Genomic DNA, 22,725 nt, shown 5'->3' on the forward strand with positions numbered 1-22,725 from the left:
TAGTGCCCTATCACTGAAACTATGACATAGCAAATAAGTGCCTGCCATCGGGATTTTGTGCCCACATTTCTAGCATCTTTTGAATCTAGCAGGGACTTCAAGTTCAGCCATAGTGAAGAGATTAAGGTCTTTTAACAATAACATCAACAGGCCTGCTATACAACCCCACACATACAGGTAGAAAGGCCTCCCAAACAGGAACACTCACTATAAGAAATAGATTTTTTTTTTTTTTTTTTATCTAACAGAAGGAGAAAGTAGCATGAAGGAAAACCATCAACAATGATAGTCCAGAATGCACAGAGAGAGGTGTATGGAAAGAGGAGAGGACAATTTTTTAAAAGGGTTCGATAGTAGTGGGTAGGTTAACAACTAATAAGCAATAAAAGCAAAAAAAAAAAAAACTCTTTCCAAAGTTGTAACTATCAGTACAGGAACACACTGCTCGAGAGCAATGGCGAGCGCGTCTCATGAAGAGCGGTAAATGACACCCGATTTAACTAGAAGAGCAGCATTGTGGGCAAGGGTTAAGCTCAAGAGTTATTGGCTTGCGCGAGCTGTAGTAATGGCCAAGTCGGTTCCGAGCTGAACCTATTTGTCCCATATGTCACGGATAACATGAAAAATTGACATCAGATTTAATGTTACATGCATAGAGATCATAGGCAAGTACTTGGCTAGCTACCCCTGTGGACCATTTTAAGCTTAGCCAATTTCCCTTTCAAAAAGTGAGAATCAAATCCTGTGCCTTATATCTGTAAGGTAAGCACCTTAACCATTATAACCCCCCCCCCCCCAATCATACAGGTTTGAAGCATCTAGCTTGTACCAGATTTTAGGAAAAGTTCAAGGCTTGAACCTGCAAGTCCAGACATTTCAACAATAATACGCAACTGAAAAAAAATGCTTTAAAAGGTAACAGCAAACTGAGAATTTTTTGTTTTTAAATCAAACAGAATGGTATGCAGGAGAGGTGGAACCAAACACTTGTAGACAAAGGAGATTACACAACTATACCCTGGAGAGGGGGAATGGGAATACTGCACTCAAACGTGGTATAAATTCTCCCCCACATATTACATTTCAGTTTTGCTACTCCCAAGGATCACAATTACTTGAAATTGCAGTCTAAAGAAAATACCGACTAAGATGGCTGTGTACAATCTATCCAGTAACTGGGCTATCATTAAAATCCAGATGCTGCATGGTTTCAAAAGAATCAAAAATGTTTTCTGGAAATGTTGCAAGTGCCATTGCCCAAGAAACCCTTTTTCATAGAAAATCTGAGATCTAATCACAAGTACTACTACTACCCAAATGGTAGTGGAGTTATGACCTGCCTAAGAACATATGGTGTGCTATTTCACACCAGAGGAAGATGTCCTCAAGGTTTAAAACACTGAGGATCAGAGTACTATGAGAAAGCCTGCACTGCATCTGACACATGCTCTTCACGAAAGTTTAAGGTCTCACTTGTCTGACACTTAAACGGTTGATTTAAAAGAAATGAGGCACAGCCAGCTTACAGAGTTATGATTCATGAGTTTCAGCAAACACTAGTGTGTAATATCAGAAATGACCAGAGTGAAAAGAACACCTCACATTAACGGGACGTGTACAGGTCTTCACAAAATTTAATTAAGACTTTAAAGTTAAAATGAGTCAAGAAAGACACTAAGTCTAAAACAAACATGCGACTCCTCTTTGCTAATGCAAGCATACGAAAAAGAGGAGGATAGGGTGGGTGCACAGCACTGAGTAAAGGTGGCGAGTTGGACCAGAAAAATAAAAAAAGTTTTAGATGTTGAGCTGCCTAAACCTGCTGATTCAGTCCTACCAGTTGACAAGTACCAAGTACTAGTCCCAGATCAAGATTTTCGAGTCCATCAACCAAGGAGCAGGGATGGCACATGTGAGCTAATGGGGATGTGCCATTCTGAGAATAAGCTAAAAACTAAGATGAAATTAATGTACAAGTGCATCAACATGAAAGGTACTCCACTCTCTGGAGTGGCATAATCACATTCCATGCAAGCATACTTCACATGTAAGAACTTTAAAAGTTAGAGAGGCACAAGTTTGGAAAAGCCATACATTTCTCTTAAAAAATATGCTAGTAAAAAGGGAGAAATGGTTCTAAGTAGCCCTTGAAAGGCCATGGAAGCAAAATCACTTTCCACTTTATACAGAAGTCCTCCATGAAGTTCATGTACTTCATTTTGTCACTGTAGATTTGATACTGCATCAAGTTTAACCTTTGGGCCAATTATGATCACAGCTCCATTTTTTTTTTCATTAAATCTGCTCTCCCCCTGCACTGTCCTCTGCTCGCTCCCATACATTCTACAGCTCATTTCATACCTTACTTGTTCTCCCTGGGGAGCAAAGTTTGAATAATGAACTCTAAGTCAGTGAGGGAGTGGGTTCTGTTACACTTTACAAGAAAACTAAGCAACACCATTTGCAAGCACCTAAAGCATGTCTTCCTGTATGTGGAAGAACAGATCTGCTCTGCAAGTTCTTGCAGCAGGTCTGCAAGCCCCTTGCCCCAGCACCACATGGTTACAGCTGCATTGCAAGTTCAAGTTAGACTTGATAAGACAAATAGGACATCAGGCACCCACTACTTTCCCCAGAACTGCTTCAACGGCTCTTGGGCTAAGTGAACCCACTTCCTATGATGTCACTAAAGTCAGAAAGATTGTGTCACATGAACACACTGCATAAAATGGTTACACCTGTTGTCAGATACAGTTTATGATACGTAGTCACAGAAAAGTATCTGCCCATCCTGTCACTATTAACAGTATGTGAATTCCAGAAAGCAAAGCAGTCCATAGCAGGATCCACACGAACTACACAGCTACAGCCAACTTAAGGTTTGCTATTTCACCTATTAACACTTTGCCCGGGTTTTTTCCTCACAACCAGCAAAGTAACAAGAAGACCCAAAGAAAGCACTCTACTAGGAACCATACAACTGGATCAAGTAAAACAATGCAAACTGGTACACTACTGTGTAACATATGCACCAATACTATACAAAAACAGAGGTGCAATAAATAAAAGCAGAACTAAATAGGAGGTCCACGTACCTTAAAAGAATCATGTAATTGAACATATGCACCAATACTATACAAAAACAGAGGTGCAATAAATAAAAACAGAACTAAATAGGAGGTCCACGTACCTTAAAAGAATCATGTAATTGTCAGATCCAACAGCAAAGAAAACTCTTGGGGAGACAAATGAAAAACCACAAACTAGGCAGTGAATTTGGGTAGTTTCCAAGCTAATCAGGATCCGTTTTTGTTTTTTAGGAAACTTATCAAAGGAATTTAAGATAAAAAAAAATCTCTATAGCAGATAAAGCAACTTTATTAGCTCAAAAACATTTGTAACCATTTTTAAGACTGCCAAACTCTTAGTTCAAAGTACATTTACAGACATTCAAATGTTTACCTGTTTTAAGTGTCTGAACATAATGGTCAAGAGCTTTTCTTATCTGCTTCCCACCATCTGTTTTCATCAACGCTAGAAGTTTTGTGTCAGGTTCATCTTTGCTTAAATTGACTTTTACCTAAAAATATAAGCAGATACGCAATGCTAGTCAAAACGGTTTACAGCACTGGTGATTAGCTGCACTGTCCTATCTAATGCATTTTAGGTTTTTTAAAAAATTATGCAAAAAAATGTTATAGCACAACTATACTCCCCAAAGCCTGTGTGATGCAGCATAAATAATCTTGCCAACTATACAAATGGCATACAGCTGCTGCTGCAATACCCTGACATGATAGAATCACAAAGAGCTGGATTATGCCAGTCTAGCCAAAGGCAGCATATATGCATGCCCTGCAAATGAACAACTTTCCTTCACAGTCAAAGAGTAACCAAAACCACATCCCGATGTACAGTTTTTAACTTAATATATCAAATTAAAAAAGTTAACAGTACAGACAAAGTACAGTTGTGTACCTACCATAAATGTAGATGTTAGAGTGTATTCACTGTTGCAGTCATTACTCTTGGGTTATCCTGCTGGCAGGCTACCTCAGTCGGCCAGAATTCCAAAGTCTAGGTCCGGCGTCGGTTGCCGTCACCTCTTCCCTGAAGTCAGTGCGCCAGGAGTATAAAAGATGCAGCAGACGCCATTTTCTTCAGTTTTTCTTACCCCAGATGTCAGGTGCCCCAAATTGGTAGGCAGAAAAAAAATATGCCAATAAAAATCCATGCACAAAAATAACATTTCCTTCATCTACAAGCAAATACACCACAGATTGTACAGGATACAGAAGTGCTGACAGACCCAGCTAAGAAAAGGGGGATGGTGGGTGGGTAACCTAGACTGCAACAGTGAATACACCAACATCTACATTTATGGTAGGTACACAACTGTACTATGTTCATCATGTTTCACTGTTGCAGTCATTACTCTTGGGTTGAATCCCAAAGCTGAGGATGGGTGGCTGGGCTAAATAGGATTAGGAGAGGCTATGAGGCCCTGCAAGACTGCAGTGGCAAAGCCTGCTCTGGATTTAGAGTAAAGAGGTAAGTAGTAGTGCTTTGTGAAGGTGTGCACTGAACTCCAGGTTGCAGCCTCTAAGGCATCTTTGGTTGGTACTCCTCTGAGGATGGCTGCTGAAGTGGCTGCTGCTCTGGTGGAATGAGGCCTAATGCCCTTAGGCACTGATTTGACATGTTGAGAATAGCAGAAATGGATGCAATGGCCTATCCATTTAGAAATAGTCTGTTTTGAGATCCCGCAGCATACGACACTAAAAGTTTCTCAGTCTTTCTGAAAGCTTTAGTTCTGTCCAAGTAAAAGCGTAGCTGCCTGTGTATGTCCAAAGAATGCAGAATTTTCTCACCCTTGTTCTGTGGATTTGGATAAAAGGTAGGCAAGTGAATGGTTTGGTTGAGGGCCACACTGGACACCACCTTAGGCATAAATGTAGGTTTGTCCACACAGAAACCTTGTCTGGATGAAAAATGAGGAAAGGTTCCACAGCCATGAGTGCTAGTAACTCAGAGACTCGCCTTGCAGAGGTTATTGCTAGGAGAAGAGCTGTTTTCCAGGATAAGAATTTTATATCTGCTGTTGATGCTGGCTCGAAAGGAGGCAGTGTGAGTTTTTCCAAAACATAATTGAGGTCCCAGGCCGGAATTAGTGCTCTCCTTGGAGGCATAATGTTTTTGGCCCCTCTGAGGTACTACCTTTATTAAAGGATGAGAAAAGATAGGTGGTTCCGCATTGTAATGGGCTGAAATGGCAGAGGCATGAATCAATTGAGGAGAAAGAAAGGCCTTTGTTCAGCATCTCAGTTAGGTATTGTAAAATATGAGGGATATTTGGTACACACATGTCAATACCTTGTTCCTGGTTCCAAGCACCAAATCTCTTCCATTTCCCTGCACAAGATTTTCTGGTACTGGGCCTCCTGGCCTCCAAGATAACATCCAACATAGCTTTTGAAAGAGGAGTGTTCTGAATGGCTATATTATCCGCCATGCTGCCAGATTTAGGGTCCTGAGTTGGCTGTGCAGGATCCGATTGTTTTGTTGGGTCAGCAAGTGAGAAGTTTGAGGCAATATCCGTGCTGGACCTTGAGACAAACTCTTTAGGATTGGGCACCAGTGCTGGCATGGCCAGTCTGGTGCAATCAGTATCATTTTTGGCTTCTCGTCTGACCTTTAGGAGTACACTGGGAAGGAGAGGCAGTGGAGGAAAGGCATACACTGTTAGATTTTTCCAGCTGAAGGATAGGGCGTCCACTTTCCATGCTTGCTTGTGATGAATCCTTGTGCAAAATCTCTAAAATTGGCAGTTGTGAGGGGAGGCAAATAGATCTATGTCTGGGCATCCCCATTTCCTTATTATCATGCTGAAGACTGGTGGATCCAGTTTCCATTCGTGGGGATCCATGAGGTTTCTGCTTAGTTCGTCTGCCAGAGTATTTGTTTTTCCTGGCAGGAATTGTGCTTGCAGGTGAACTTGAAAAGCCAATGCTGTGTCCCATAAGGTCATTGCTTGTCTGCAGAGGGGGTAGGAATGTATACCTCCCTGCTTGTTTATGTACCACATGACCGTAGTGTTGTCTGTCTATCAGTAACTGTCCTGGATGAAGCAGGTCCTTGAAAGCTGTCAGGGCATTTTGAAGAGCTAGCATCTCTTTCTGATTGATGTGAAGATGCATCTGGTTTGCAGGCCATGTGCCCTGAATACATTTTCCTGCCATATGGTCCCCCCAGGCATAATCTGATGCGTCCATTGTCAGTGTCTAGCTGTGGGTAGACTGAATGGCAGACCCTTGTTGTGGTGACAGGCTTCTGCCCACCATATAAACTCCTGTTGCAGGCAGGGAATGAGTGCATTTACTGTCTGCAGGCTGTGGCAATGCGGAGTCCAAACACTTTTTAGATACCATTGTAGATTCCTCATATGCAGTCTGGCATATGCAATTAGTATAATGCAGGATGCCATGAAACCAAAGGCCTGCAGGATTTTCCTTGCATATAAGTGGGGTTTTGTTGCCAATTTCTTGAAGTAAGTAGTCAGATGCTTTTGTTTGTCTGGCGTGAGATAAGCCATCTGGGCAGTTGTATTTAAGCTTGCACCCAGGAATATTATCTCGAGAGGGCACTTGTTTTGATTTCTTTTCGTTTACTGTGTACCCTAGGCCAATTAGTAATCTTTTTACAAACGCCAAATGCTGTACAAGAATATCTTTGTTCCCTGCTTGAATTAGGCAGTCGTCCAAGTAGGGATATATTTGAATTCCTTTTTGTCTGCAAAATGCAATTACTGGTGCCAGGCACTTTGTGAAGACCCTTGGCGCAGTAGATAAGCCAAAGGACAGTGCAAAGAATTGGTAATGCATTGAGCCAGCTATGAATCTGAGGTACCTTCTGCAAGATTGTCTGATTGGGACATGCAGGTATGCCTCCTTTAAGTCCAAAGTTATGAGCCAAGCCTTTTTGCCCAGCATGGGAAGTAGCTGCTGTAGAATTTTGGAACTTCCAGCAACGTATTTAGTATAGACAGGTCCAGTACTGGTCTCCAGGTTTTTTCCTTTCTGGGTACTAGGAAAAGTCTGGAGTAAAATCCTTGCCCCTGCTCTTGCTGTGGTACTTGCTGAATGACCCTCATGTCCACGAAGGCTGTAATTTGTTTTTGTGCCTCTGCCCATTGGTTGTGTGACAGGTCTGGCATACCTTTTGACCTTGGTAGTGTGTGAAAATGGAACCTGTAGCCTTAGGACACTATGTTCAGGACCCATTTGTCTTGGGTAACCATTTGCCAATTTGATGAAAAAAGTGCTAGCTTTCCCCCCTAAGGGGGCTGCCAAAAGAAAAGTGCTTGGATCTGGTAGGGGAAAATCATTGGGACTGTTTCCTGTAAGACTGTGATTTGTCTTCTCCGCTTTAGGAGGTAGGAGCACCCCATTGTTTAGGCCTGTATGAGCCTTGGGGCTGAGATCTGCCTCTAGGACGCCTGTATCTGCCTCTTTGTGGCTTGTCTGACACTGGAAAGGACCAATTTTTAGAAGGCCAGTTCCTGCTAAACCTGGGTGGCTGTACCTGTAAGAAATCATTGACTGTCTGCATGGATTTTGCTTTATCCTCCATTTTTTAACACCTCTTCTGCTTTAGTACCAAACAAAGTATCATGCTGTAATGATGCATCTAATAATTTTGCTTTAACATGATCAGGCAGATTTTGTTCCTTTAACCAAGCATTTCTTCTAATAACAGAACCTGTAACGGCGGCCCTGCAAGAGGCCTCCAGGTTATCATAACCACATTGCAAAGCATGCTTTCCCACTTGTTCAGCTGCATGCAATAAATCCTGCAATTCCTTGTTCTCTGAACATTCAGTATTCTGTTTAAAGCAGTGACATTAAATATTGCTGATACTTAAGCATATGAAACTGACAATTTAAAGACCTTACAGCCAGGGTAGCAGAAGTGTAGACTTTTTTCCCCCATCTGTCTACAGCCCTAGAATCCCTATCAGAGGGGACAGGGTTTTTTGCAGTGGAAACTTTGACCCCTTTGGGACCCTGAGATATAGTTTCTGGGTCAGCAGTGGGTTTTTATATAGAAATTTATGAGACTCCGGGACCCTGTAGTATCTGTCTGGCTTAGCAGGTGCAGGGGGTAAAGTGTCAGGGGACAGGCCGGACTCTTAAAATACATCTAAAATGTCTAGAACAGGTGGAATAGCAAGGGGTCTGTGCTGAGGAAGTAGCAGAAAGTCCCTGAGCCTTTCCTTAGATTCAGAATAATCTTGGCTCCCCCAGTGGAAATGCTCCCTCATGGTATGCAGGGTTTCCCCAAAAGAATAATCCTCAGGAGGAGAGGCTGAAGGAATGGATTCTTCAGCATCAAAATCCTCATAGGGAAGCATGGAGTAATCCTGCTCAGAAGAGGAATCAGAGGAAATAGAAACCTGATTAGAAGAATCATTCTGTCTCTTGCCTAGGCCTCTTATCAGGAGGGGATGGGAGCCCCTGATCAAAGTAAGTAGGTCTTCAGCCATTTTGAGCATCTGTTTTTTAGGCATGGAAGTCTGAGCAGGAGAATGCTGTACTTGTTTCTTAGTCTTTAGAGCTGCTTGTTTCTTAGTCTTTAGAGCTGTTTTAGTCTTTGAAGCTGAAGATGGCTTAATATATAGTTGTGTAGGTCTGAAGACACCCTCAGAAGCCAATGGCTGCTCAGCGGCTCCAGACCCATCTGAGGGAATGATTTCAGAGTGTCCAATACCTCGAGTATCCAGAGGCCCAGTCGGCTCCAAGTGTGAGTCGGAAGCAGCCTGTGGCTCTGAGGTAGCGGGCGCCAGGGGCTGCAAAAGCACCTCACAGAGAACCGGCGACTGGCCTAGCAGAGGCCTCGTCCTCTGTTTTGGATCTCGGATGCCTATCCTTTTCCTTGTCCTTGCGTTTTTTGTAAATTCCAGTTGTCGGCTGGTCCGACGGCATTATATAATGAAATCTTCGGCCAAAGTAATGAAATGCAAAATCGAACAGACGCTTAATAGTGCGTTGGTTAAATCTAGCACAAAACAGACAGATAGCAATGTTGTGATCAGGGCCTAGGCAAGGAATACTAAGAGTGAAAATCCTTATGAGGTATTTGCTTCCCACAAGAAATACAATTAACTTTTTCCGACATCGGACTGGAGCAAGAAAAAAAAAAAAAAAAGTTTCCCCAACAGGGTACTTAGCTTTAGTGAAGACTTCGGTTCTTAAATTTGGGTTTGAATATCTCAGGAGTCAGCCGACCGGCACTTGCAAACTGCTTTTGCTTCGGGCACCGCGCGGCAAGAAAGACTGAAGAAAATGGTGTCAGCTGCATCTTTTATACCCCTGGTGCACTGACGTCAGGGGAGGAAACGCAACAAACGCCGGACCGAGACTTTGGAATTCTGGCAGACTAAGGGTAGCCTGCCAGCAGGATAACCCAAGAGTACTGACTGCAACAGTGAAACACTATGAACATCAGAAGCTACCTACTAATGTTGGAAATGCAACTCAGTGTAGCTCTCTTCCATAACCTTCATGTGACGTTGCTGAGGTACAGGCTAACACAGGAGGACTATGGCTGACAAAATTTGCAGATGACTGCAAACTGGGGGACATAATCGACTCGCCGGCTGACACAAGCATCCTCCAAAAAGGTCTCACAGAGATGGATAATTGGTGCCAGAGCCATGGCCTAAAGCTAAATGCAAAAAGTGCATAGTCATCCCCTTTGGGAAAAACAAAGTGCCCACAAATTACCACATAGGTGGTAATCCATTAAGTACGGAAGTAATTGGGGATTTGGGGACCCAAGTAGATTGGAATCTCTCCTTTGACAATCACATTGCCAAAGTGGTTAGAAAGACATTCTATACAGCCCACCTTATCACGAAGGGGTTCACATCTAGATCAAGAGAGGTCATTGTGCCCCTCTACTCATCAGGCCCATAATTGAATACAATGCCCCATTTGGGATGTACCTTACCAGACACCTGCTACAACAACTAGAAAGACCCCAAAAGTACCTCACCAAGAGGATCAAGGGACTCAAACAGATGCCCTACGTAGTAAGGCTAAAGAAACTCCAGCTCTACTCAGTTGCTTACCGCCTACTCAGAGGCGATCTGTGCCTGACGTATAAAGCCATGTCCAACCCAGAATTAATGGACATGCTCCAACTGAAGAAATCCATCAGAACTACATGGTCCAGTGACTTAAACCTCAGCACAGAAATAAATAGAAAGTACAGTTTTGTACCTACCATAAATGTAGATGTCCGATAGGTATGCATCTGCAGTCATAAAATATGGGTTGTCCTGCCTCAGGCAGCCCTCGGTCGGCCCGATTCCAAAGTCTGGGTCTGGCCTCGGCTGATGTCGCACTTCACCCGACGTCATAGCTCCTGGGGTATAAAGGCATCAGCCGACGCCATTTTCCTCAGTGTTTCTTGCCCCAGATGCCAGGTGCCCTCTAGGAAGGCTAAATTTGGATAAATGTTGAAAATTCCAAACAGTAGCAAACAAAAAATATATACATACAAACAAATACACCATAATAGATTCCCCCAGCTAGCTGAAAGAGGGGTAAGCACCCTAGGAATACCACAGAGGGGAAGGACTGTGGGTAATCCTGACTGCAGATGCATACCTATCGGACATCTACATTTATGGTAGGTACAAAACTGTACTATGTCCTTCAAGGATGCATCTGCAGTCATAAAATATGGGTAGAATACCATAGCCAAACTGGGGGAGGAGGCACTAAGATAAAGATGGTGTAGTCAAGATCCCTTGTAAAACTGCAGTTGCAAAGCCTGCTTGGGATCTGGAGTATAAGGGAAGATTGTAATGCTTGGCAAATGTATGCACGGAGCTCCAAGTAGCAGCTTCTAAAATGTCTTTGGTAGCCACTCCTCACAGAAAAGCTGTAGTGGTGGCTGTAGCCCTTGTGGAGTGAGGCCTGATATTTTCAGGAGTTGTCTTTCCATGAAAAGAGCAACAGAATCGAATGCAATTTCCTATCCATTTTGAAATTGTCTGTTTGGAAATTGCTTTTCCTTGCACTCCTGTTGCATATGCTACCAGAAGCTGGTCAGTTTTTCTGCTGGTCTTAGTTCTGTCCAGGTAGTAGCGCAGTTGTCTATGTACATCTAAGGTGTGTAGTAGCTTTTCCCCCCTGTTCTGTGGGTTAGAGAAGAACGTAGGTAAATGAATAGCTTGGTTCAAGGATACCCTGGATACCACCTTTGGCATGAAAGTAGGATTGGTTCTCAGAGACACTCTATCCTGGTGAAAGATAAGGAAAGGCTGTACTGCCATTAATGCCTGTAACTCTGATACCCTTCTTGCAGAAGTGATTGCCAGAAGGAAGGCAGTATGCAGCTGGTTCAAAAGGGGGAAGTGTTAATTTTTCCAGCACAAAATTGAGATCCCATGCAGGCAGAGGTGGTTTCCTTGGAGGTTTTACATTTTTGATCCCTCTTAGAAATTGTCTGAGGAGAGGTTGAGAGAAGATAGGAGGATCCATGTTGTACTCTGCTGAAATTGCTGAAGCATGAATCTTAATGGAAGAATAGGACAGACCATTGTGGAACAGTTCTGCCAAGTATTCTAGGATGTGTGCTAGGTTTGCAATCGTGACATCTGTTCCCTTTGATGCACTCCAAATGAGGAATCTCTTCCATTTGGCTGAGTATGTTTTCTTTGTGGAGGGTCTGCGAGCCTCCAGGATAATGTCCTTGACTCTCTGAGATAAAGCAGGCTGGTTTTGTTTTATGCAATTTTCCAGGCGGTTAGCTGCAGAGTTTTCAAGTTTGGATGCAGGGTCATGTAGTTGTTCTGTGTTAGAAGTAAAGGCCACAGAGGTAGAGGCCATGGGTTCGTCTGAGACATGCTTCTCAGTAGCGGATACCAATGTTGCCTTGGCCAGTCTGGAGCTATCAAAATTACCTTTGGCTGTTACTCCCTGATCTTCAGTAGAACTTTGTACATCAATGGGAGAGGTGGGAAGGCATAAACTGTCAGGGCCTTCCAGCTGAAAGAAAGGGAGTCCACCCTCCAGGCTTGTGGGTGGTATTCTCTTGAGCAGAATTTCTTCAGTTGGTGGTTGAGTGGGGAGGCGAACAGGTCTACTTCTGGCATTCCCCATGTCTTTGTTATGGTTTTGAAGATATCTGGATGCAGCATCCATTCGTGAGCATCCGTGGTAGTTCTTGCTTAATTTGTCTGCTAGTATATTCTCTTTTCCTGGTACAAATTTGGCCTGCAGTTGAATGTTGAGATTCAGGCCTAGGTTCCACAGCTCCATTGCCATCCGGCATAAAGGGTAGGAGTGCGTGCCTCCCTGTTTGTTGATGTACCACATGACTGTGGTATTGTCCGTCCTTATCAGCAGGGGTCCTTGCTGAAGGAATGATTTGAATGCCTCTATTGCATGCTTCACTGCCAGCATCTCCTTTAGATTTATGTGTAGAATCAGCTGGTCTTGGGACCATAGGCCTTGGATACACTTGTCTTCCATGTGTGCGCCCCAGCCTAGGTCTGAGGCGTCCGTGGTGATGGTCTGCCTTGGTTGTGGTTTGTGGAAAGGCAACCCTCTGTTAGTCTTGCAGGCCTGAGCCCACCACAGGAATTCTTTTTTCAGGCATGGAAGGATTGGTATCATGGCTTCTAGACTGTGTCTGTGTTGAGACCATACATTTCTTAGGTACCACTGTAATTTCCTCATATGTAGTCTGACATGTGGTATCAAGATTATGCAGGATGCCATGTAACCCAGGGCCTGCAGGACTTTCCTTGCAGTAAGCCGAGTTTGCCTTGTCAATGCCGTGAAGTAGACTGGAAGTTGTTTTTGTTTTTCTTCTGTGAGAAAAGCCAACTGAGTTATTGTGTCCAGTTCTGCACCCAAAAATGTTATCCTTTGAGATGGCACTAGTCTTGACTTTTGTATGTTGACTGTGTATCCCAAAGCTTGTAGCAGTTGTATGACATAGGCCAAATCCATTATTATTTTTGTCTTGTTGTCTGCTTGTATTAGGCAGTCGTCCAGGTATGGGTAGATTTGAATTCCCTGAAGCCTGCAATGTGCAATTACTGATGCCAGGCATTTTGTGAATACTCTGGGCGCAGTAGATAAGCCAAAGGGCAATGCTGAGAATTGATAATGCTCTGATCCTGCAAGAAATCTGAGGTGTCTTCTGCAATCTGGTCGTATAGGGACGTGCAGGTATGCCTCCTTGAGATCTAGAGTCACCAGCCAAGACTCCTTGCCCAACATGGGAAGAAGTTGCTGTAGGGTCAGCATCTTGAATTTTGGTACAATGAGATATGTGTTCAGTGCGGACAAGTCGAGAATAGGCCTCCATTGAGTTTCTTTTCTTGGTACAAGGAATAGTCTGGAGTAAAATCCTTGGCCTTGTTCCATAGATGGTACCTTTTCTATTGCTCTCATCCTTAGTAAGTTGATGACCTGTTTTAGAGCCTCTGTCTTTTGGCTTGGTGGAAGGTTTGGCATTCCTCTCTTTTTTGGTAAAGTGTGGAAGTGAAACCTGTAGCCTTTGTCTATTGTTTGCAAAGTCCATTTGTCTCCTGTGATGCAATGCCAGTTTTTTGAAAATAAAGCTAACTTTCCGCCCAAGGGTGCTTGTAATTGTTCCCTGGTAGGCGGAATCAGAGCCAAGTCATTGCGTCTGTCCTGTGGAAGTGGTTGCAGTCGCAGATGTGGAGGCACTCCTCTGGTTGTCAGGTTGCCACTGACAGCCCCTTTAGGCACCCCTTGATCGACCTCTGCCTCTTGGGCGTCTATTTCTGCCTCTCTGTGCTCTGGTGGTGTCTGGAAAGGACCAATTCTTTGAAGGCCAATTTCTGCTGAACCTCGGAGGTTGGACCTGCAGAAAATCCTTGACTGTTTGCACAGATTTTGCCTTTTCTTCCACTTTCTTTAGTACCTCCTGTGCAGGGGAGCCAAATAAACTTTGTTTCTCCATAGGAGCATCTAGGAGTTTAGATTTTACATGGTCTGGTAAGGATTGCTCTTTTAGCCAGGCATGCCTTCGAATCACTGCTCCAGTCATAGCTGATCTAAATGAAGCCTCCAGTGCATCATAGCCGCATTTTAAAAAATGATTACTGACCTGCTGAGAATTGTGTACCAACTCCTGAAGGGACTTACGGTCTAAAGGTTCAGGAGGGGAAAGCTTTTTATTTAGCTGATCTAACAAAAATTCCTGGTACTGTATCATGTGAAATTGACAGTTTAAAGCCCTGGCAGAAAGAGTAGCAGATGTATAAACTTTTTTACCCCATCTCTCTAATGCTCTTGATTCTCTTTCAGAGGGTAGGGGGTTTTTGGCAGAGGCAGCTGCAACACCCTTGGGACCCTGAGAAATGGTTTCTGGGTCTGCAGCGTGGGCCTTGTACAAGTGGAAATGAGAATCCGGGACCCTGTAATATCCGTCAGGTTTGGCAGGGGCCGGGGGAAGAGAATCAGGGGCTGAACAGGCATCACTGTATGCATCATCAACAACTCAAAGAACAGGTGGTATGGCTAGAGGCCTATGCTGTGGTAAGTGTAAAAAAGTCCTTAGCCTTTTCCTAGAATCAGAAAAGTCCTGACCCTGCCATTGGAAATGTTCCCTCATTGAATGTAGTTTCCCCAAATGAAAATTCTTCTGGAGGGGAGGCAGAAGGAATGGAGTCTTCTGCATCCGAATCCTCAAGGTGAGTATGGGCCTTTCTGATGGTCTGATGCATCTGATCCATCCGAGGAATAGTCAGAGGAAAGAGGTTCAGGGGGTTCAGTCCTAGGCCTTTTTTCAGGAGGGGGTTGTGAGGCCCTGTCTGGGTGAGGTTGGGATCCCCTGATCAAAGAAATAAGGTCCTCAGCAAGGCTGAGAATTTGAGAACTTGAGGAAGGCCTGTGAGGTGGAGCTTTTGTAGGTAAGGCCTTGGAAAGTTTAGCTGCTTTAGCCCTGGAGAAGGCCTTAATGGACATAGAAGCAGGGGATCTAGCTGCCCCACGTGCAGGAGTAGAAATGTCCAACGGAATGGTGTCGGACAATTCTAGTGTGCCTGCTTCCTCGGTAGGAATTTCTGTAGCCGACTCCGCCGGGGCCTCTGAGGCCTCAGTCGGAGGCCTGCTTGCGGCCGGAGGAAGAACAGAGGACTCAGTTTCAGCCGAAACCGAGACACTCGCGGTAGGCCTAACCGTGGTTTCAGCCGAAACCGCGGGCTGCGAGTGTCGGTCCTTTTCCTTGCGTTTATTAGCTAAATGAGTAGTCGGAGTCTCCGACGGCATTTTATATGCAAAAGCGGGACCAAAAAACTCTTCTGCAAACTCCAACCGACATCCAAGTGTCGGTCGGTTGAAGGAGGCACAGGCTAAACAAGCTGATACGTCGTGGTCTGGGCCTAAGCAAGGAAGGCAGTAAGAGTGGAAATCCTTATGAGGTATTTGTTTCCCACAAGTTAAACAATTATTTACTTTTTCTGACATCGGCTGAGGCAAGAAAGAGTCCCCAACGGGGTACTTAGCTTTTTAGAAGTCTTCGGTAGCTGAAATCTCTGGATCTGACCGACCGGCACTTGCGAACAGCTTCTGATTCGGGCACCGCGCGGCAAAAAAGACTGGGGAAAATGGCGTCGGCTGATGCCTTTATACCCCAGGAGCTATGACGTCGGGTGAAGTGCGACATCAGCCGAGGCCAGACCCAGACTTTGGAATCGGGCCGACCGAGGGCTGCCTGAGGCAGGACAACCCATATTTTATGACTGCAGATGCATCCTTGAAGGACATCATGCTGGAGGGACAGATTCATATCCCAGAGGTTCCCCTCACTCTGGAACAAAATCCCAATCCATGTCAGAGCCCCTCAATGACCCTCTTCAAGAAGAATCTTGACGTTTGGATGGGAGATCGTAAATTTACCCCTGGGATCTCTTCTGTGTCACTGCTAGACAGAGGCATGGTAAACTAACCTTAAATGGGCCATCTTCTGTGACCTACTATACAGAGGCACAGTCAACTAATCTAAGAAGGGTGGTGAAAGCCAAACACACTCTGGCTAGGCTTGTAAATGCCCTAGGGCAGATAGCCTAGTATCAACCTATGACAACTTTCAGAAATTCAGGTCTTGTAATCACTCAGTAGCACACAGTGCCATCTTGTCAGGCCAAACCCCACATCACACCTGTGGCACCCCATGTGAACCACATCTGGAATATTTACACAGGCAATAGGACAGCAGCTACAGAGCATATAAGTAGCAGTAGTGCTTAAGAGAAACTTAACAATACCCGACATCAAATGAAATCTTGCTTACTTCACTTGGAGCCTTCTGCTATGGATACAGCAGTACAGAAAAGGTGAACTATTAAGTGCCTTCAAGTGTCACCTGAAGTCCAGGGTTTGATAAACCTAACCACCATCAGTCTGTCTAATGTGACAATAAGCAAGACGTTTAACCCGGTCTCCTAAAATGGCCCATAAAATAAGGCTCATGCCCAATGGCTTTATCTGGTTAAACAAAATATGGATAATTGCTAAGTATAACAGCATAAAATGGCATGAGCCAGTCAGTTCAGAAAGTCAAAGCCTGAAGTACCGGAGATTACAGAATTAAAAAAAAAAATCAATCTGATGAACTCGAAGCAGCACTGCTTGGCAAAGAAACAGAAGAACTGACTATAGTGCAGTGTAAAGTCTAGGAGAACATTTCTGAAGCACTTACTGTAAAAGCAGCAATCATCCTGGTAAACTGATCACTTAATAAACTGATCCAAGGTTAAATGGTCATAAGGTGGAATTCCATTACCTATTTAGAAAGTTAAGCAAATGCTCAGCCTTCCTCAAGCAGTAAAAAATGTAGTTATGCTAGGAATGAGCCATAGTTAAAAATATGTTTAGTGTAGCAGTAATGTCTACTGCAGAAGGGCAATTAGCAGAATGTCTAGAGCCTGGCACCCTCCATGCCAGACAAGATGCCCTTCTCACCTGGATGTCAGAGTAATTAAGCAGATCCACCTGTGCAACTTTTATTCCTTCTTGCAACAGCAATGTAATTTTGGATGACCTGAAGCCAGTGCCATGGCTAAACTAGTGAAGTAGTCCTTGGAAAGACAGTCAAACTGAAATGCACCCAAGCTGCCTCTCTGGGTTCTAGGTCAATCTGAGGTAGGAAAAAGCATCATTATAAAGAAGGTAGGAACATGGCTGGGGACGCCCAGTACAACCTACAGCTGTCCACAAAAAACATAAGAGGGGCGGATGTAAGAAGAGGTACTCCAACACCTACAATTACATAGCATTGTTAACCACCTTATGCTCATCGTGAAGGGCACTGTTGCTGTGATAACTTACAGTTCCCAACGTCCTCCGACACCTACAATTACAGTGTTAACATCCTTATGCTCATCATGTAGGTCACTGTTGCAGTGATAACTTACAGTTCCCAAATATTAAACTCTAGTGGGTGGCCCTTGAGCAGTAGGTTGTAGTGCTCACCACAGAATTGCCATGGTAAATCCTGCTCTTGATCTAGATGCCAATGATTTATTTCATTTTACATTTGATTAAAGGGAAAGTCTAAATGGACAAATTCTTTTTCAGCAAAAGCCCGGGGAGAAAACCTTTACATTTAGTAAGCATAACAATGTACATAAGGAAACAGTTATATACATTTTGTATAACACACATTTTTGTACAAAGCTAAAGATACATCACATGTATAACAAGTTTACAGAAACAATGATACAAATATTAAAAAATTCTAATATTTTTAGTATTTCAAAGAAATGTAGACCAAACTCAATGTATTAAATGTCAGAGTAAAAGTCATACAATAAGATTTTGAGGCCTATACCAGGAAGAGATGTGTTGGTTCTCCAGAGGAGAAGAGTGGGTTAAATGTCCAGCTTGTTGACCAATGACCAGGTGGCTGCTCATAAAACACTCAATTTCTCCTCCTACCCTTAGGGGATCAGCGCTGGCTACTGTGGAGGTTGCAGTAGTTCCAGTGGAATGGAACAAGCACAGTTCTGAAAGGATGCAAGCAAAAACTTACAGATGAGCTTCACAATAAAGTCAATTTAATCTAGCAGATGAAAACCCTTTTCTCAAACCTATAAAAGGCTTTCCTATCCTTATCAGAAGCATTTCCAAAATATTTAGCAACAGCAGGATTTGCCAAAGAACTGCTGCAGGTTCAGAGACGGACTTGGAAGACAAAAATTATGAAACAAACTTTAATCTGGTTTCTGAGACCGAAAGCTGGCTGGCTGTTACGCAGATTACAGGCTGCAATAAAAATAACCTCCAATGCTAGAAATACGGAAGGAGCACGTGTAGTAGAGAAAATTAGGAAATTCCAGTTGTAACTTTTATTTCACAGCTATTGGAATATCATGTTCGCACTAAAACAATTGGTTTCATCCTAAATTTGATATCAGAAAAAATCATTCTAAAACACTTAAAAATAAATAAATAAATAAATAAATAACTTTCCTCAGAATCTGGAGGAAAAAACAAAGTTGTTCTTTTAACTTTCCCTGTTCATTACACTGGGAATCTTCTGAAAATTAATTCCTTTTTCTCTCAGAGAAAACAGAATGACGGGTCAGCAGCAGAGTTTAAAGCACAAGTCCCTCCTGTCTAAAGTAACCGAGACAGAAATTTCCACTGGCACATTTGTGTACACTTAAAATATAGATGTTAGAGTCTATTCACTGTTGCAGTCATTACATTTGGGTAATCTGCTGGTAGGTTGCTATCAGTTGGCCTGAATTCCAAAGTCTTGGGTCCTGCGTCGGTTACGGTCTTCTCTTCCATGACGTCAGAGGTATAAAACATGCAGCCGTCACCATTTTCTGTTTTTCTTGCCCCCGATGTCAGGTGTCCCCCAAAAGGTAGCAATATATAGATATATATAGATATATATATATATATATATATACACACATACACACACATATATATATATATATATATATATATATATATATATATATATATATATACATATATACACACACACACACACACACACACACACACACACATATATATATTATATATATATATATATATATATATATATATATATATATATATATATATATATATATATACACACACATGCATCAATATAAACTTCACCTTCATCTACAAGCAAATACACCATATAGGCTGTAGAAGATAGAGAAGGAAAGAAACTGTAGAATGACAGGGGGATGGCAGGTGGGCAACGTGGACTGCAACAGTAAATACACGGACATCGACATTTATGGTAAATGAACACAACTGTACTATCATCTTTCTTCTTTTATCCCTTACCTGGCTGCTGTGCGTCCTGCTCTGGTGCTCCCTCTTTTATCCCTTACCTGGCTGCTGTGCGTCCTGCTCTGGTGCTCCCTCCTACAGTAAGCCTGTGTGTTCCTACACGTCCTTGCTCCTAACCAACTGAAAGTGCCCTACTTGCTATCCAAGGAACTTACCCTGAGCTAAGAACTTAATTACTAGCTCCCTGTGAGACCATCCCTGCTAAGGACAGTGAAAGTATGTGTTGCTTAAACTACTTGTAAAATTGTATCCAAAACGCAACTTTATCATAATGTAAGGTTAGGCAAGCCCCCGGTCAGGTCAGCCAGCACCCAAACTACCTCCCTCTTCCATTATTTCTGCAACCCGAACTCATACTTTTCTCTGGTTCCCATACCTCTCTCCCCCCATTTTTTTGTTGGTTTTCCCCACTCTAGTCATTATCCCCTGTGCTGTCTTACTTAATGTAATGTACGTGTCTTACCTGCTGGTGGCACTTCAGGAATAGCTTCTTGCCCCGTTTTCTGCACCCTTCTCCTTGCCCTGTTTTCTGCACCCTTCTCCACCTTATCTCTGTATAATAGGCATTCTGAACTTTATCATACCCTTCTTCCTCTCTATCTCCCCATAAGTTCTCCAGCTTCTCATGTCTCATTGGATTTCCCCATCTTCACTGTTCTAAGGCATCTCACATCACTGCCTACTCTTCTCACATCCTAATCTCCATTTCTTCCCAAGTCTCCTATTCCCTCAGCCAAACCTCTTACCTTCAGACTCCCCTGCAGTCTCCTTACTGCACTGATGGTCGCTCCTGGCAAACTACTACTTGCTCTCTTCCCGCTCCGTTCGCCCTACGGGCTCACTCCGCTCCCCTACCCTGCCCCCAATTCCCACCCGCCCCCAACACTCCTACCTTTACTCCTCCTACACCACACCTCCACAAAACTTCATCCATTCACATTAATCAATTACCTAAATCCCACCTCCTATTTATCCTCTCTACAGAACTCTACCACATTCAACCCTATACCTACCAATTAGCCTCACCTCCAACTTTCTCCTCCCGCTAATCATTCCCACTATGTCCACTTTCCACACCCCTTACCTATTCAACATACCTCTCTTGCTCCTACTCATCTCTTCTTCCCTCACTACTGCCTATCTTCTAACCTCCTATGAGCACCCTCTACACTACATCCCTCCCTTCCCCTCCAAATGCACTTCTACACCTCCACCATATACATCACTAAACTTCAACATCATATACAAGCCTAGCTACCTTCTTCCTAAATATCAGACTAGCTCCCATCAAATATACCCATACTCATTTCATACTCCAACCTGACAACTTTAGAAAACATTCTCAATAAAGACATAACACACCTTCACCTCCTACTAGATGGTGATAAACATCCTAACTCTGGCCCTTACCATACCCCCATCTCAGCACCATGTAAAACAAATATCTCTAGCTACATAGCCCCTTCAAAGCCTGCTAACTCTCTCCTCATAGCACACCTTAATATTCGTAGCATTAACAAAACAAAATTCCTCATCTACATGCCCTCTTAGATATCCACCAATTCGATCTTTTATGCTTATCTGAAACTTGCCTAAAGCCCACGGTTCTACACAATGAAATAACTCCACCCGGGTATAACATCATTAGAAAAGACCACACCACTAGAAAGGGAGGAGGGGGTCACAATCCTATATAAACACAAACTACAAGTCAGCACTATAGACCTTTCTCCACCTCAAAATAATAAAGCAGAAATACTAATCTCCAAGCTTCAAATCAATACTTGTAAAGCGATAAATGTCATTTGTTTATACCTGCCCCCTGGTAATAACATTAACACCCTTGAAAATATCCTCAACTGGACTTCTTCTAATCTACCCCAAGAAACCATAATCCTAGGAGATTTTAACAGACTGGCAGTCCTGTCATAATTATCTCCCTACCAACCATATAAACTTATTCGGATTCTCACAATCTATCAACTTCCCAACCAGAATAAATAAACCCAACAATAAAGAAAGTACCCTGGACTGGATACTTACTAACAATCACCAAACTTATAAAGTAGGAATCCTTCCTGATGACATAAGCGATCACGCTTTCACATATATTAGACATAAAACTAACCTCTCACCTACCCTAATACGGTCAGAGCTGTACGTAACAAAAACAAATTTAATCCTGAACTCTTTCAGAGCTTTTTCAAATGAACTGGTCACCACTAAAATCTCCCCCACTGGACGAAGCAGTAGCGTATTTCAACACTACATTCTTAACCATCCTGAACCGCCATGCTCCAGAACATTCTGTTAGATGCAAATTCAAACCAGCCCCCTGGCTCTCTAATGATACTAGGCAAAAAATCCTTTTAAGAAACAAATCTTGGAGAAAATGGCGTTCCACTAAGAATGCATTAGATCACCAAACCTTTAGGCAACTTAGAAACAGTACAAAAAAAGCCATCATTCTACACAAAAAAACTTTTACCTTCAAGTACAGGAGACATATCAAAACAAACCTCAAAGTTTTGGAACAACATTAACAAATTTCTTCACCCAAGGCAATCCATCACTCCCAATCCACTAGGCTCCAACCCCAATAATCCTATTCACACTGCCAATGCCTTTAATTCCTTCTTCACCAATGCCATCCAAGCTCTTGCCAACCACCTATCTCCTGATACCTCTAATATTACTATTTCATCCCTAAGTGCTCCCCCCTTATTTCAGTTACAACCTGTCTCCACCTACACCATATCCTCCCTACTCACAAAACTTAAACCCAACACCCCTTCAGCTGACCAACTCCCTGCAGAATACCTTCAAAAAGGTGCAAAAGCCATTGCCTACCCAATATCTATTCTGATTACTAGAACCATAAGTGAAGGTAATATCCCATCAATCTGGAAAATCTCCCACATTATTCCACTGCACAAAGGTGGCAACTCTTATGACTTCTCTAACTTCCGTCCAATAGCTCTACTATCTCCTCTGGCAAAAATCATGGAAAAGTGTATCCCATAAGCAACTTCAACACCTTCTACAAAATAACTTACTAGCTAACTGTCAACATGGCTTCAGGCCATACCACAGTACTACCACTGCCCTGCCATCATTCACCGATTGTATTAATAAAAACCGGAACAAAAGTATTCCTTCCTCTGCAGTATTCCTTGATTTATCCAAAGCTTTTGACATGGTTAATCACCAACTCCTCTTACATATAATGAAATCACTTTCTCTTGATTCCTTAGCCATCAGTTGGTTCAAATCTTATCTTGAAAACAGACAGCAAGCTGTACTTTGGCACAATAACCTTTCTAATCTCCTGCCCATCTCCCTCTGTGTCCCTCAGGGTTCTATATTAGGT

General features: G+C 43.1%; 1 protein-coding gene across 2 annotated transcripts in view; it reads right to left on the reverse strand.

Annotated features, from left to right (window-relative positions):
- Positions 1–22,725, reverse strand: part of AHSA1 (activator of HSP90 ATPase activity 1) — a 926,619-nt gene that overhangs the window by 651,005 nt on the left and 252,889 nt on the right. For both annotated transcript variants that reach the window (XM_044074685.1, XM_044074684.1), the window contains exon 4: positions 3,463–3,580. In XM_044074685.1, the coding sequence (XP_043930620.1) occupies positions 3,463–3,580 (118 nt within the window). The remainder of the gene's footprint in view (positions 1–3,462; positions 3,581–22,725) is intronic.

Source organism: Protopterus annectens, chromosome 6.part0, assembly GCF_019279795.1.
Source record: "Protopterus annectens isolate FY-2018-M chromosome 6.part0, PAN1.0, whole genome shotgun sequence".
NCBI classification, from domain to species: domain Eukaryota; kingdom Metazoa; phylum Chordata; order Ceratodontiformes; family Protopteridae; genus Protopterus; species Protopterus annectens.